This window comes from Episyrphus balteatus, chromosome 2 (genome assembly GCF_945859705.1).
Source record: "Episyrphus balteatus chromosome 2, idEpiBalt1.1, whole genome shotgun sequence".
Classification (NCBI taxonomy): domain Eukaryota; kingdom Metazoa; phylum Arthropoda; class Insecta; order Diptera; family Syrphidae; genus Episyrphus; species Episyrphus balteatus.
In genome coordinates, this window is record NC_079135.1 from 7,482,802 (window position 1) to 7,496,249 (window position 13,448).

General features: G+C 31.8%; 1 protein-coding gene across 1 annotated transcript in view; it reads left to right on the plus strand.

Moving 5' to 3' along the window:
- The first annotated feature begins 1,686 nt into the window (after window positions 1-1,686).
- Window positions 1,687-13,448, plus strand: part of LOC129912750 (isoleucine--tRNA ligase, cytoplasmic-like) — a 28,108-nt gene continuing 16,346 nt past the window's right edge. The window contains exon 1 of the mRNA XM_055991144.1: window positions 1,687-1,728. Coding sequence (XP_055847119.1) covers window positions 1,687-1,728 — 42 coding nt within the window. The remainder of the gene's footprint in view (window positions 1,729-13,448) is intronic.

Genomic DNA, 13,448 nt, shown 5'->3' on the forward strand with positions numbered 1-13,448 from the left:
TCGTATTTAAACAAGTGCTATGTACGTGGTTTGCACAAATTAATGATTAAGCCATCCAACCACCATCATCACCGATAGCTATTTGAATGAATAATTCCATTTGACAATTAATTAAAAATAAAATAATTCATTACGTGTCAAATTTTCCTGGAAATTTTCAATGATTCCTCAAACAAATTCACCCACCCTTTTTTTATTATTACATCTCTCTATTCCGCTTGCGATTTATAATCGTCACCAAAATAAATTTTATGACATCACTTAAAAATTCACATTCCCATCAGCTAAAGCACAGTACCCTCTAGTACATGAAAATAGCGACACAAAAATGATGCAAAAATAAAATAAAAGTAAAATTAAAAAATATCTAGCAACATTGTTATAACAGTTTTGTATCTGACAATTGATGTTGTCATGTTGTCTGTGTTTTCTCAATGAAAATGGGAAAAGCTTTTTATGTTTTTTTATCTCTGCTCTCTGTGTCTGATATCAAAGAGAGTAGAGGTATAATTCCTAATTTAATATCAAGTTAAAGTTTAATCAGCTGTTTTCTGTTGTTTTTTTTTTTTTATTTTGTATTCTTTTTATAGTAAAACAAAAGAGATATAGAAAGGCCTACGCCATACACCGGCTTAACGATTTTAAATCGATTTTTTATTGTTTGCTTTTTTTTTGATAGATCTAGGAAAACCCCCAATGGGCCACAGCAGGCTGTCAATCTGACGTATTGTCTCCTATCTATCAAAATGAGTGTTACCATGGGACATTTTGTTGTATGACTGGATATGGTTGCAAACACCAACACATGTTGCGTGATTGCCATTTTATGACAGTTCTCTCAGTTTTTTATTTTTTTTTTGTTTTCATGTTCGCATTAAAATTGCGTTGTTATCAGAGAGATAACACTTTAAACCTGGAGGCAGGTAAGGGTATATGAACGTTGCTCATTTCACTTGTCATTGTCGTTGAGAACAGAAATAGGTTTGAAATTTTATCGCTTATGCAATCGAGAGAATGAGAGAAAGATAATATTTTTACCCCAATATATGCGTGTTCATTTAATTTTTATACGAATAAGTATACTCATTTTAATGTAAGCTTAAAGACCCAGAGTGATTCAAGCACAAGATAAGACTACTTCGGAAGTGAATGGTTAGGAGAGGGGAAATGGAAGTGAAGGTTTTGTATGTAGAAAAATTATCTAAAACACTCTGTGAATGAGTACAGTGGTGCAAGTAGATAAAATACTTATGAGATATTATGATTTGATTGCGTTCTCGATTAGAAAATCTAGGTCGCGGCAAATTGCAAAAGCAATTGGAATGTATAAACTGTTGAGAGGCTTTTTGTTTGCTAGCTTAGATTTTGTGCATTAAAAAATGTCTGGAGTACTTGTGAGGACAGTTGGAAATTTGATAAGAGGAAGATTATTGAATAGGTATTGTTGGCAGTCACTTGAATATTAAGACAAAGAATAATTATAAATAATTGTGGCATTACGATTTCAAAATAAAGGAATATCTAACTTTATAGTTTATTTTACTGAAGTCAAAATCGGCACTTTGATGACATTGGAGTATACAGTTTCTTAACATCCGTCTGTCAATTTTCGCCAAGTGGTTGTTGTAACTTTTGATCTTGACCGCTTGAAATGTCATATTATTATTGGTGAGTTTTGTGACATAGATGGCGCATCACATGCAAGCCAATAGTCAAGTAGTTGGTTCTGTTTGTTTACTTGTTTACCTGTTTTTGCAATTTATTTGATTTGAGGTTATAAGGCCGAGTCCTTTTGAGAATGGAAAACTATTCTTGAGTTAATATTTGATAAAGTAATACCTTTTACACAATCTCTTCTGTCCAAAAAGATTAGTGTGTGTAGTTGACAGTAGTAGATTATCTTTAATCTACTTATAAATAATCTACTACCTTGAAAATAACGTGTCTTATGACTTTTAATTGACAAATAAACTAAGTCCTACTCACCAATAATAAGTCCTCTCTCCCAAAAAGTAAATTGTGGAGCAAATTTGCATAGATATTAACTTGCATCAGAGCTTTTTTACTACTTTAAATTACTTAATTTGCTCATGGTAAAAATATATTTTGAAGATAAGTTGACATAGTAAAAAAAAACTTAAGTGTTGCTTATCTAAATACTTCGTAGAAAAACGACTATCAATTTTTTCTAGTGACAGCTAATTATAGATATCGCATTCGGAATCAATATAAAATGCAAACCAAAAAGTTTATGAATACTATTTGCCGAATAACTATAGAATCTTGTCAGTAAATTATGTTTAGATCTTAGCCCGTTATCAATTTTTTTCACCCTGAAGTGTCAAAAAAAAATTATCATTTTATAAAATTTGATTAACATCCAATTCCTGGTGGCATTGACGATGATAGAATACTCAGTTCTATATTAACTTATCCAAATTCTTTAAATGCATTGATCGTAAAGAATATTTGCCTTAAGTTGAAGGTTTACATGAACGTTTACTACAATTTTTCCGGGAAATGTTATACAAATCAATCAACTTAAACGTCAAATATTAACAGTTTGAACATTCTTTGGCGGAGTTTTTCATTTCGCGGAAACATTGCTCAGATGTTTAATCGCGAAGAACTATTAATGCACATGAGACATATTGGTAAGTTCCATTTTAAGAGTTTGAAAAATTTGAAAAATGTGAACGAATGAAACACCAATTCTCATAGTTTATTACCCAAATAGAAATACCTAACTAGGGGTATTCATGAAACGGTGTCAACGATTAAACCTGGTAAACGTCTTAAAATGGTAAATGTGTCAAAATTTTGTATGAGTTTTACAGTTAGTTTACCATATTTACCACCTTTACCCAGAGTTACCACCGTTTCACGAATACCCCTACTATGATTTTTTTTTTATCCGTCAAAGTTAAAAGTGACATTCATAACTTTGCAAAACTTGCAGGTGCAAAGAGTAGCGTGGAAAATAACTGTATAGATTTTAAGTGCTCTTTTACTGATAACATGAAATACATCTTGTACGGGTAAATCAATTTAACTCAATTAAAATACTTCTGATGATCAAATTAATAACCTTGTAATTAATTTCGAAGTGAAGTGCATGCAAAGCTTTATCGCAAAATAAACGAAGATAACGCATAGCATTCCGATAAGACAATTATATCGTTGGTATAATACGGTGATATGTCAAAATTATTAATTTGTATGACAACAAATGATGAATACAGATGATACCACAAGTAGTTTCTTAATTACGGGACTTACCTCCAAAATTAAAATCAAACGATCACATTATATGACGCATATAAAGAACAATCTACGGAAGTAAATCCTATCACAACCAATTATTGAATGTGATTGAAATAGTGTCGCGTCAATCTGTCAAAACACTAATTACTCGCAAATTCTAAACACGAAATTTATGTGTTAACAAATCCGTGTTGGTTGCAGTTAATTAAACACCCTCACACACGAGTGATTTTGCAAAAAAAAAATATAATACTGTTATCGCTTTAGTAGTTTTTTATCATAAAATCTTATTGAATGCAAAATAAATCACATAAAGTCTAGTTCGTGTACACGAACACGTCGTTATATTGTTTTAGCAAATTTTTCATGGTCGATCTAAATCTGTATAAAAAAATTGAGTTGACTAGTGAGTACCTCTTAGAAAAAACATCATATCTAAAATTATATATTTAAACGTCTCTTATCAATCAAGACTCAATTATTATGCCGCATTTACAAATATTTTCAATCTTTGGACTTTAATGACATTCCATCTATTTTCGCAGCACTGAAACCACTTCAAATTATGGTTCCACCTTAATTTAATGATTAAAAAGGTGTGAAGTTAACTGCGGTAGTTTACCACCCATTTTGACGTCTTATTATTACAATTTAATCAAATTATCTACGAAAAACCTCAAATGAAAATGTTGTAATGGTCATTTGACGTAGCCGTCGTCTGCAAGGAACACAGATAATTCTGATTTAATTTTATATTTTTCCTATAGCCCTCTGTGCTGCTGTACTGCACTGGACATGCCCTGGGCGATGGGCCAATTAAAAAGTCAGTTTAAACTCAAAACACAAGCACACACAATTACTGTAAAAATTTCAACGCATGCAATTGTAACATACAGTCCGCGTTTTATGTCGTGTGGTCACGATTCAGTTATTTTAACGAGGTGTGGAGAAATCATTAAGAGTTCTTATATTTTTTATTTTATTTTGACACAAAATATGTTTTTTTTTTTGTATTTTCTTATAGAAATATTCTGCAACGGAATTGTTTCTTTTTTTGTATGTGCATTTAATGAAATTGTCCTCAAATTAAATTGGAAGTACGAAAAACTGAGAATTTGAGCAATAAATTAAATTAATAAGTACGCGAACGGATCTAAACAGTCAGTGGAGGCAATAAAGAAGAAATCATTTGACAATTATAAATAATTATAGCCGCGTTCCTTTAGAGGTGGTAGACTACTCATGAGTAGAAATCTAGTACAGTAAGTACACATTCCTATCTTATAGAATCAGAAGAATATGTGTTCGATTGTAGAACTAGATCTAATTCTCATCTACTTATGAGTAGTCCTCAACCTCCAAAGGAACGCATCTAATGAGAACGTGTTCTTTTGGATGTGGTAGGCTACTCATGGGTAGGTGATTAGAAGATCTAGTACTATAATCTCCACATGATCATCTGCACAAGTAGATAGGAATGTGTAGTTGGTAGTACTAGATTTTTTCTTATGAGTAGTCAAACACCTCCGAAGGAACAACTTCTATGAAACAAACACCTTGTAGAGGTAAATCAGCTGCTCATTAAACGTCAAATTACCGTCATTAAAAGTTTTCTCCATTTATAGTTTTGTGGTGAAGATTTATCATACAAATTTTGACATTGCGTTTACGACTTTGACAGTTAACCACTTTGACAGTTAACCACGTACACGATGAGTTTCCAATGTTGCATGAATACCCTTATTACATTCTTGAGAAATTTAACTAATTGCTTACCAACATTCATTCGTGCATACATTCATGTAAATTTACAAGATCTAAAAGTAAAAAGACACAATACCAGAAACTACTACATTTTTGTACTCTTTTTATAGAAAGAAACCCAACAATAAATTTAAAAATTCTTCCTCTCTAATTAGAGTTAACCATCAATTTACAATGGAATTTGGCACTCGTCGGTTCTGCATGCTCCATTGGTCTTTGTGGACTACTCACCGCTTTTCCTAACCACAGATTCAACATGACACTTAAATCTCCAATTAATAATTCTACAAACATGGAGTTGAGGCTGTAAAATTGTAATTACGACCACACCGCTGCTGTTTATTATGCTTCAGCCAAAAAACCAAATATCGTTTTACAAAAAGCTAACTCAATGTATGCACATTTACCTTCTTTTTTTATTTAAACATGGCACACACTCTATATGCAGTCTGGCCAATGTAATGACGTGTAAACTAGGCGCTATAAAACCACAAATTACATCCCAATGACATCATCACGAACATAGTAGGTATATACTCGTACAGCGTTAAATGTACTGTGGCTGTCTCTCAAATGTAACTCATCATCATGCTCTTTACCTACTACTATATGCGGTATGTGCTGATGTAGTTTGTAGTTTGATGAAGCTTTTTTTTTTACAAAACCATCACTACACTAAGCCAGCACACAGTATGTGGTGATGCTAGTGGTGGCACAGCGTAACGTCAAATTTGCATAATGCTGTATAGAAGTAGCAAGCAGCACTCACTCAGACTCACAGTTAGATTTGTTTCTTACTTAAATGCACCTGTCAATGGATGTTGCATTATATGGATTTTCAAGAGAGTAACGATTATCTTCTCATTGACATGCCGCATATCGTATGTTTTTATACGAAACGTTTATGAGTATTCTTGTTCGTAAGCGCTATATAAGATAAGATTAGCATTGAAATTAAATTAAAATCTATGTTAAAGCTACTGCATTATAAATTTCATGATTATGTTTACTTTCACTTTGAATGGGTTTTTTGATACGAAATGTTTAGAATAACTTGATTATTATTTTAGATGGTAGTTGAATTACTATTTTATGCTAAAATTGCAGAGTTGTTGCCGCTGGTTTGAAAGCCTTAAAAGGGGTTGAAGACATGAGTTTGTTGCAACAACGTTGAAAATCAAATTTAATAATATCTTTAAATGCATTAAAATATTCCTTTTCTCTTGCAAACACCTATAACATGCTAATAGCATAATAGCTGTAAAGTTTACTTTAACGCTCAAATTAAATTCAGTTCTTTTAGATATTACTCCAAAGGAACTGATGATAGTAAATCTAGTACTACAATCAACATTTTTTTATCTTTTGCTAGAGTAGATAGGAATGTGTAGTTGATGTACTAGATTTTGACTCATGCATGAATAATCTTTCTATGTGAGAAGATAGGAATGGATAGTTATTGTACCAGATTTCTACTTTTGAGTAGTCTACCACCTCCAAAGGAACGTTGCCATTGTGGTTGTGCCCTTAAAAGAGATTTATTAACCGTTTCACCAACTTACATATCATGCTCCCAACTAAAAATGTTGCTTCTAAAAAGCTTTACAGAAACAATGAAACCATCTGTAAGGCCTTATAGAAACAAAATTGGAAATGTCTCATCCTTTTATTAAAATTGGGTTGCTTATACACAATGAGTCATAATCCATAGTAAGTATGGGAAAGATCTTATTACTCGCACTCATTCTATAAAAAAAAATCACAACTGTCATCTAATTTATGGGACATCGACAACGTGAAACTGATTGCTTCACGAAATGTAGAATCTTGTTTTGAATGAGAAAATATATTTTTTTTGCAGCAGGTATACCAATTTAATGATCAAAACTCTTAAATTTATTTCTAATATTCCTGTTTCCTCATTAGAATAATAATGAAATGGTTTCTCAAGGACTAAGACCCAAAATACTTTTAAACCAAATCATTATCAAAAACCTCTCCCATTTTATTTTTGGTTTTTTTGTTTGTCTCTCAAAAATCATAAATAAAAAATATACAACAAAAATGTGATCAAAATCTTTTTTAATGTTTTTACACGACCATCACGACATGACACAAAATGACATCATTCTTATATGAGAATGATACAAATTTTTACAAATTAATAAACCGCTATTTGGTCATATAGACACATTTCGCCATTCATAAATTGACATTTTATTCTGAAAATTTTGCTATTCTTTCTATATCTACACCAATCAAATGATCTCTGTCATTGATCAATAAAATAACAATTAATCTATTCACATGGCTTGTATTTGACTATACATATAAAAACAATACAGAATAAAGCAATAACAATTAAATGACGTCTGTCTTCTTTTGCTATAGCATAGACAAAATGACAATTCATTGACTGCAGCTATTAAAAAGTTGATGTCAAGCTAAAGCCTTGAAGTTTTAGTGACAGCTAGCTAATTGTCACAGTGACCTACTGTCACTGGAAATAATAATTTCCTCTTAAAGTTCTGTTTGATTCTCTAAAACAAAAAACTGTCTATAAAAAATGATTTAAGAAGTTGACATATTATATTTAAGGGTGGGTGAGTAGTGGTCCCTTGACTTATGTACCTTAAAAAAAAAATATTGGAAGCACATGGATAGCATAAGTATGAAATATAGTAACGATTTCATGATTGTGTTCAATCAGTTCCGTAATGGCCGCATGTGTGTGCGGTTAACGACATTTTTGTCGCATGCCACACAGAAAATAAATCAATCATCTTTAGGGTAGGGGTATAAAATTTATTTTGTAATGGTTAATAGAATAGTGCCTGATGTAGAATAGGAAGATGATCACAGCTAGAGATGTAAAATAATAGCGTCATCCGGCTTTTAAAGCGAGGAATTTTTAACAAATTTAACCTTCGGTTAGCAAATGTCTGTATTTAATTAATTGCCAGATCGATTGATAGAAAATTGTTTAAACCATAGATTCTACATAACCAAGCAGAGAAAAAAAAAGAATTAAGGTTTTTCGTTTTCGCTTGGCAAAAGATTCATGTTGTTCAGTATGTTTAACTAGATACGAACTAGATAATTGAGCCTATTAATGGGATCACAAATCAAATGCAAATTTATTCTTAAAGTGGTGATAAATCAGTCGCACGATTGGTTTCACTATGACTCTGACTTATTGGTACAGATGCACAAAGCGTTAACAAGCGGCGACTTGTGGGTGTTAACGCTATGAATGAATGGGCTTGAAATAATGTGAATGCACTCATGGTCATATTGTTGTTGTAATACGGTAACCCTATCCAACATCAGCCGTTGTGTCTGGTTTATCTTAGCATTGAAAAAGAATGTAAGCTGATATGAAGTTAGAATAATAAACAGTTACATTCCAACTATGTGTGTAGGTAACACAATGAAAGATATAAGATACACGAGTGCAGATAACATTGAAAGAATTTATATGACGTCACTTTCTAAGTTCTGTCAAATTTATTAGCTCATGCAGCAGCTGTCATTTTCCATTTTGCTGTGTTTTATAACTTAAATGACTAAATTATTGTTATATAGAAGTCAAACGGCAGTTAATTTATTTTCTGCGCATTGGCAAACAGGTCTAAAATGTAACGATAGCGTGAATGTCAACGCGTACTCATGAGTTAATGAAAACGATAATCTAGTACTTCTATCAATACAATACTTTCCTGCATGAATAGACGGGATTTGCAATTTTGCATAGATTTGTGCGTTCGATTTAACTTGTAAACCGGCATTTCCTTCTAAAATAAATCATTAACTTCTGGTGGACTAGCCGCGTTCCTTTGTAAGTAGTAGAATACTCATGAGAAGATATTAAGTAAATCTAGTACTACAATTCACAAATGATCTTCTGCTCCAGTAGTTATAATATGCTTAGTTCATTGCACTAGATTAACACTCATGAGTAGTCTATCAACCATCACCTCCAAAGGAACAGGGCTTATATAAACGCGAATAAAAATTAAGGTGGAAACGTAATATAAGTTAATTAAAGTCTGTTTTGTAAATTTTATCATCTATCTAATCCTTTTGGAACTAGATATTCAATTTTGGATGAATCACGAAGTAAAAAAAAAACTTTCCATCCTACCATGATTTATCACATCAAAATGAATTCATTCATATTTCCATCGCCAGGTAACACCGACATTTATAATAATTTTTTAAATTCATATTTCTATGCAAATGCTTTCAATTGAAATATCTTTGGATTATGTCACGTTCAGGTGTTGCACTCCCTTTTTGACAGCTCATCCCCATGCTAAAGTGAAATTATGTATAAAATGTTCATGCTTCATATGTGTAGCATAGAGACAGTATTTTTGCTGCATAAAGGTACAAACATATTGCCCCAATGACGTTTTCGTATGACATTCGATTTGATAACTTTTTTTTTTCATTTTTTACAAACTTGTATGTTTACACCATGAATGGAAGTGCAATTTTTGTTGCGAAAGACTTAACAACATGTGCGCCAACAAAATATTTATAAATATTTTCATGGTAAAAAGGAGCGGCGATTTATTATTTTGTAGATGACATTCAATGTCTCTATATTTTGATTGGTATTGCAAGCATTAATTTGCATACATATATTGAATGAGTTATACAATAATAATTATATTTTTTGAATCTAAATTTGAACTCTAAACATGGTTATGGGTGAAGATTAAGTATTTTTTTTTTAAATGAATGGTTATTTTTTATTTTTGTATTTAACAATGACTTTGGCACCAAATTGACCTTGGAGACTTTTGGAAGTTATATTACTTGGATAAATGTTTGATGTGTCATTGATAGACCATATATAAAGGATACTAGGTGGCAATATTCAACAGATTAAGGAGTGTCAAAATGGGAAGAAAAAAAGAGATTTATTGTTATTGGGTTCTTTATTAACAAAAATGTTTTTTTCTATTTGCATAACAATCATGACGTTAAGATATCAATAAAAAATGCTGAATCCGTTTCATGTTTTTGGTCAAATTTGGAGGTGGCAAAGTTCTATTAGTATTTTACTTACGATTTTCAATGAATAGTTTTTAGTAAATGTACTAGATGATCTACTCAGTAGTAGTTTTACAAGGGAATTGGGCAACTTTTAAAATAACAGCCGTGTTCCTTTGGAAAGAGGAGACTTATCATTTGTAGAAATCTAGTACAATCATTCATATATATTCGAGCAGAAGTTCATGTGTTGATTTTAGTACTAGAACTACTTATCATCTTCTCATAAGTAGTGTACCATCTCCAAAGGAACGCGACTAAGGAAATGAAATTTACTAGGCGCGTTCCACAAAGAGATCATTTTTTGACGTTGGCAGTCAATATCTCTTGTCAGTTTTAAACTAACGTCAGATTTCAAACCACTAAGCAATAAATGTACGAATATGACAGATATTGCGGTAATTTGTCAATGATAATGAGCAAGTTTCTGTCATCGATATATAAATGCAATATATATTGTAATAGATACTCATGTAAATTAACTGAAGTAAAAAGTATTCAATTTCATATTAAAAACCACTTTTCAAAAAAGCATGTGTTGCTGACAATCATCCCACGCCGCAGCAGCTCTTAAATCATTTACCAAATGCACAATAAGACACTTTTTAAATTGATTATCGTACCTGGAGTAGTGGCGATTGCGGTTTGTGAAATAACAAAATGGATTCACGTGTTAAGACTAAACCAGTTCTTATTGTCAAAAAAAAACTACAACAAACATCTAACCACATTAAGCAAAAAATAAAAATAAAAAGAGAATTCAATTTACAAATGCACTCACGACTGCGATTGATAAATATTCCATTCATGTGTGGCATTTAGAAAATAAATACAAAAACTCATTCCCACGGCGGAATCCAGTGAATGAATGAAAGTTGTTGATTGAACACTGTGTGAAATGGTGAAAACCATATATTTACCCCAAAACGAAGCCAACTTCAAGTGGTTGAAGTATGACAGAACCGGAAACTATCACTCATCTTTTCAATTTACAAAAATGTTATTCTTCTGCTGTAGCACCACTTTTCGCGATTTGAGTTTTTATTTTATTATTGTTGATGCTCCTTGCCACAAAAGCGCATTCATCATCAACAAAATAAAAGCAAAAACCACGACTATGGAAGCTGACCTTACCCCCATCTGTCAACTGTCATCTCGTTTGCACTTTTCTTTTCTTCCTTAAAATTGGTTGCCTTCAGTTATGATTAGCCCGGGACGAGAGAGGCCTTGGGCACTTATAGTTGTGCGTGAAATATTCGTAGAATTGAAATGACTTTACAAACACTTACTCACGCTCTTAATATTTATGAATTGACAGTTTTGCATTTTGAGTGACAGGCTGAGGCTGCAGGGATACCATTTAACTATAATGAATCACAATACTATTTTATTGAATAAAGTGTCACTTATCTTACTCAAAAGTACATTCAAATCAATTCACTTCATAAGCAAGAGCTTACAGGATGTTTGAGCACTACGACTTAAGGTGATACCACAATGGTTGGTTTATCTGGTTGTAGGATTATTTAGTCTGAAATGTACTGATGTGTAAGAAATGGATGTTTACATTGACTCAGTTTTATGTTTTTAATCGAGGCATCTTCCCGTAAAACTATACTTTGCGGTAAACTAGCTTATCTGAATTTCCTGTTTGCAACAATTTACCTAAGAAGCCCTCAATGCAACACATATTCGATGGTGATCAAGTTTTTTAGGTCGTGGACTACATATCAATATATAATCGGCTTAGTCAGTGTGGTTCTGTCAATTTTAATCTTAAATGAAATCATTTTCATAAAAAAAACTGGAAAAATTATATTGAATTTGAAATTTGAAGTCATTTTTTTTCGCAGTAAGTGTTGACATTTGCAATGAAAAATTATGACAGCAAATGCAATTCCTTCATTTATTTCTATCATCGACATCATAACCTCAATTTCTGCTATAAAAAACCATCAATAAATTATAAACTCAAAATTTTAGTGGATTTATTTGCATTGAGTGATGCATTTCAAAAAATAGAGTTGGCACATCATCTTCTAGCTCTTAGCGCAACCAATATTACAAATTTAGATTCTGACGTTTGCAAGTGTCATAAAAACCATTGTTTATGTCAATCAGTTGCTACAGCTCCGCAACACAAAAATGACAATGTCGTGATGAGGATGATTCAAAAGAATCAATGATATTAACTTTTATCACTTGTAGTAGCTTAAACGAAATATTTTCATTGATGATGTAGCGGCCACTCATCGTTCTTTTTTCCTTTTCGTTTTGTTTAATTTTTTTATGGGGTATTTGCTAGCGATTGATTTGGTGAAGAACGATTTTATTGATCACTTTGGGGAATTGATTATGGCGGGGCGAGATCGTTATTTTTTTCTTATGGTGTGCGACTTTGTCGATGATGGCTTTTTAGCTATGAAATCATCTTATATAATTTTTCTTTTTTAAGAAACTGCACGACCACCAAGAGGTGAAGAAAGGATGGTGTTTAGTATTCATCGATATGACCTTGAAATGTGGTTGAGGAAGATGATGCTTTTAGATTTTCTTCTTTGTAAATAATATTTTTCGACAGCGTTCTCTTTTTTTTTTTTTTTTGTTTGTTTAATATATTTTCTTATGGTTTTTAATGTTATTTCTTTGAAAAAAGAGTATGTTTGATGTTAGCATGTGTTATTTGTTTGCCACTGTTGATAGAATAGTTCAACACTATGTAAACATTGTTATAGATGAAAACTAAGTTTTTCTGTTTTGAAAAAATAGGAAATATTCTAAAATAATATCAAATGACGATCACAGAGTGGTTTTCTTTTAATCCCCCACATAAAACAAAGTAATAGTGATTAGTTCTCTGACAGATAGAACTGACGTATTGATCTGTCATTTATGTTGATGATGTCCAACATTTATTATCACACAATTTCTATATCACGATCTATTACAATTTCTAAGATTTAACTGTGCATCTGGTTGTGATTTGTCAAATTCAATTCGATCCATACGATTGTTGACACTAACACAGTCTTAGCTGTTACTGTCAATTTCATTCGACAGTATCAAATTACCTAAAACAGTTGCAAAAGATGATTTAATCATTCATAGGCATTTTTTGTAGAACAATATTTCAAATGACATAAAATTTGATCACATCATTGATCAAATAAAAATGCAGCTGGTCGCTGAACACACACTTTCGAGGTGACTCAAATCATCCAAGGTTTGTTTGTTTAATATCTTAATAAGCTGTTCTGATAGTTAACTCGAAAATCGCTTTGTCATTGATGATGATCTTAATATTATTAGTTTGTAATTGTTATGGCCAGAAACGATAGTTTTGTTTAAACAATTGTATG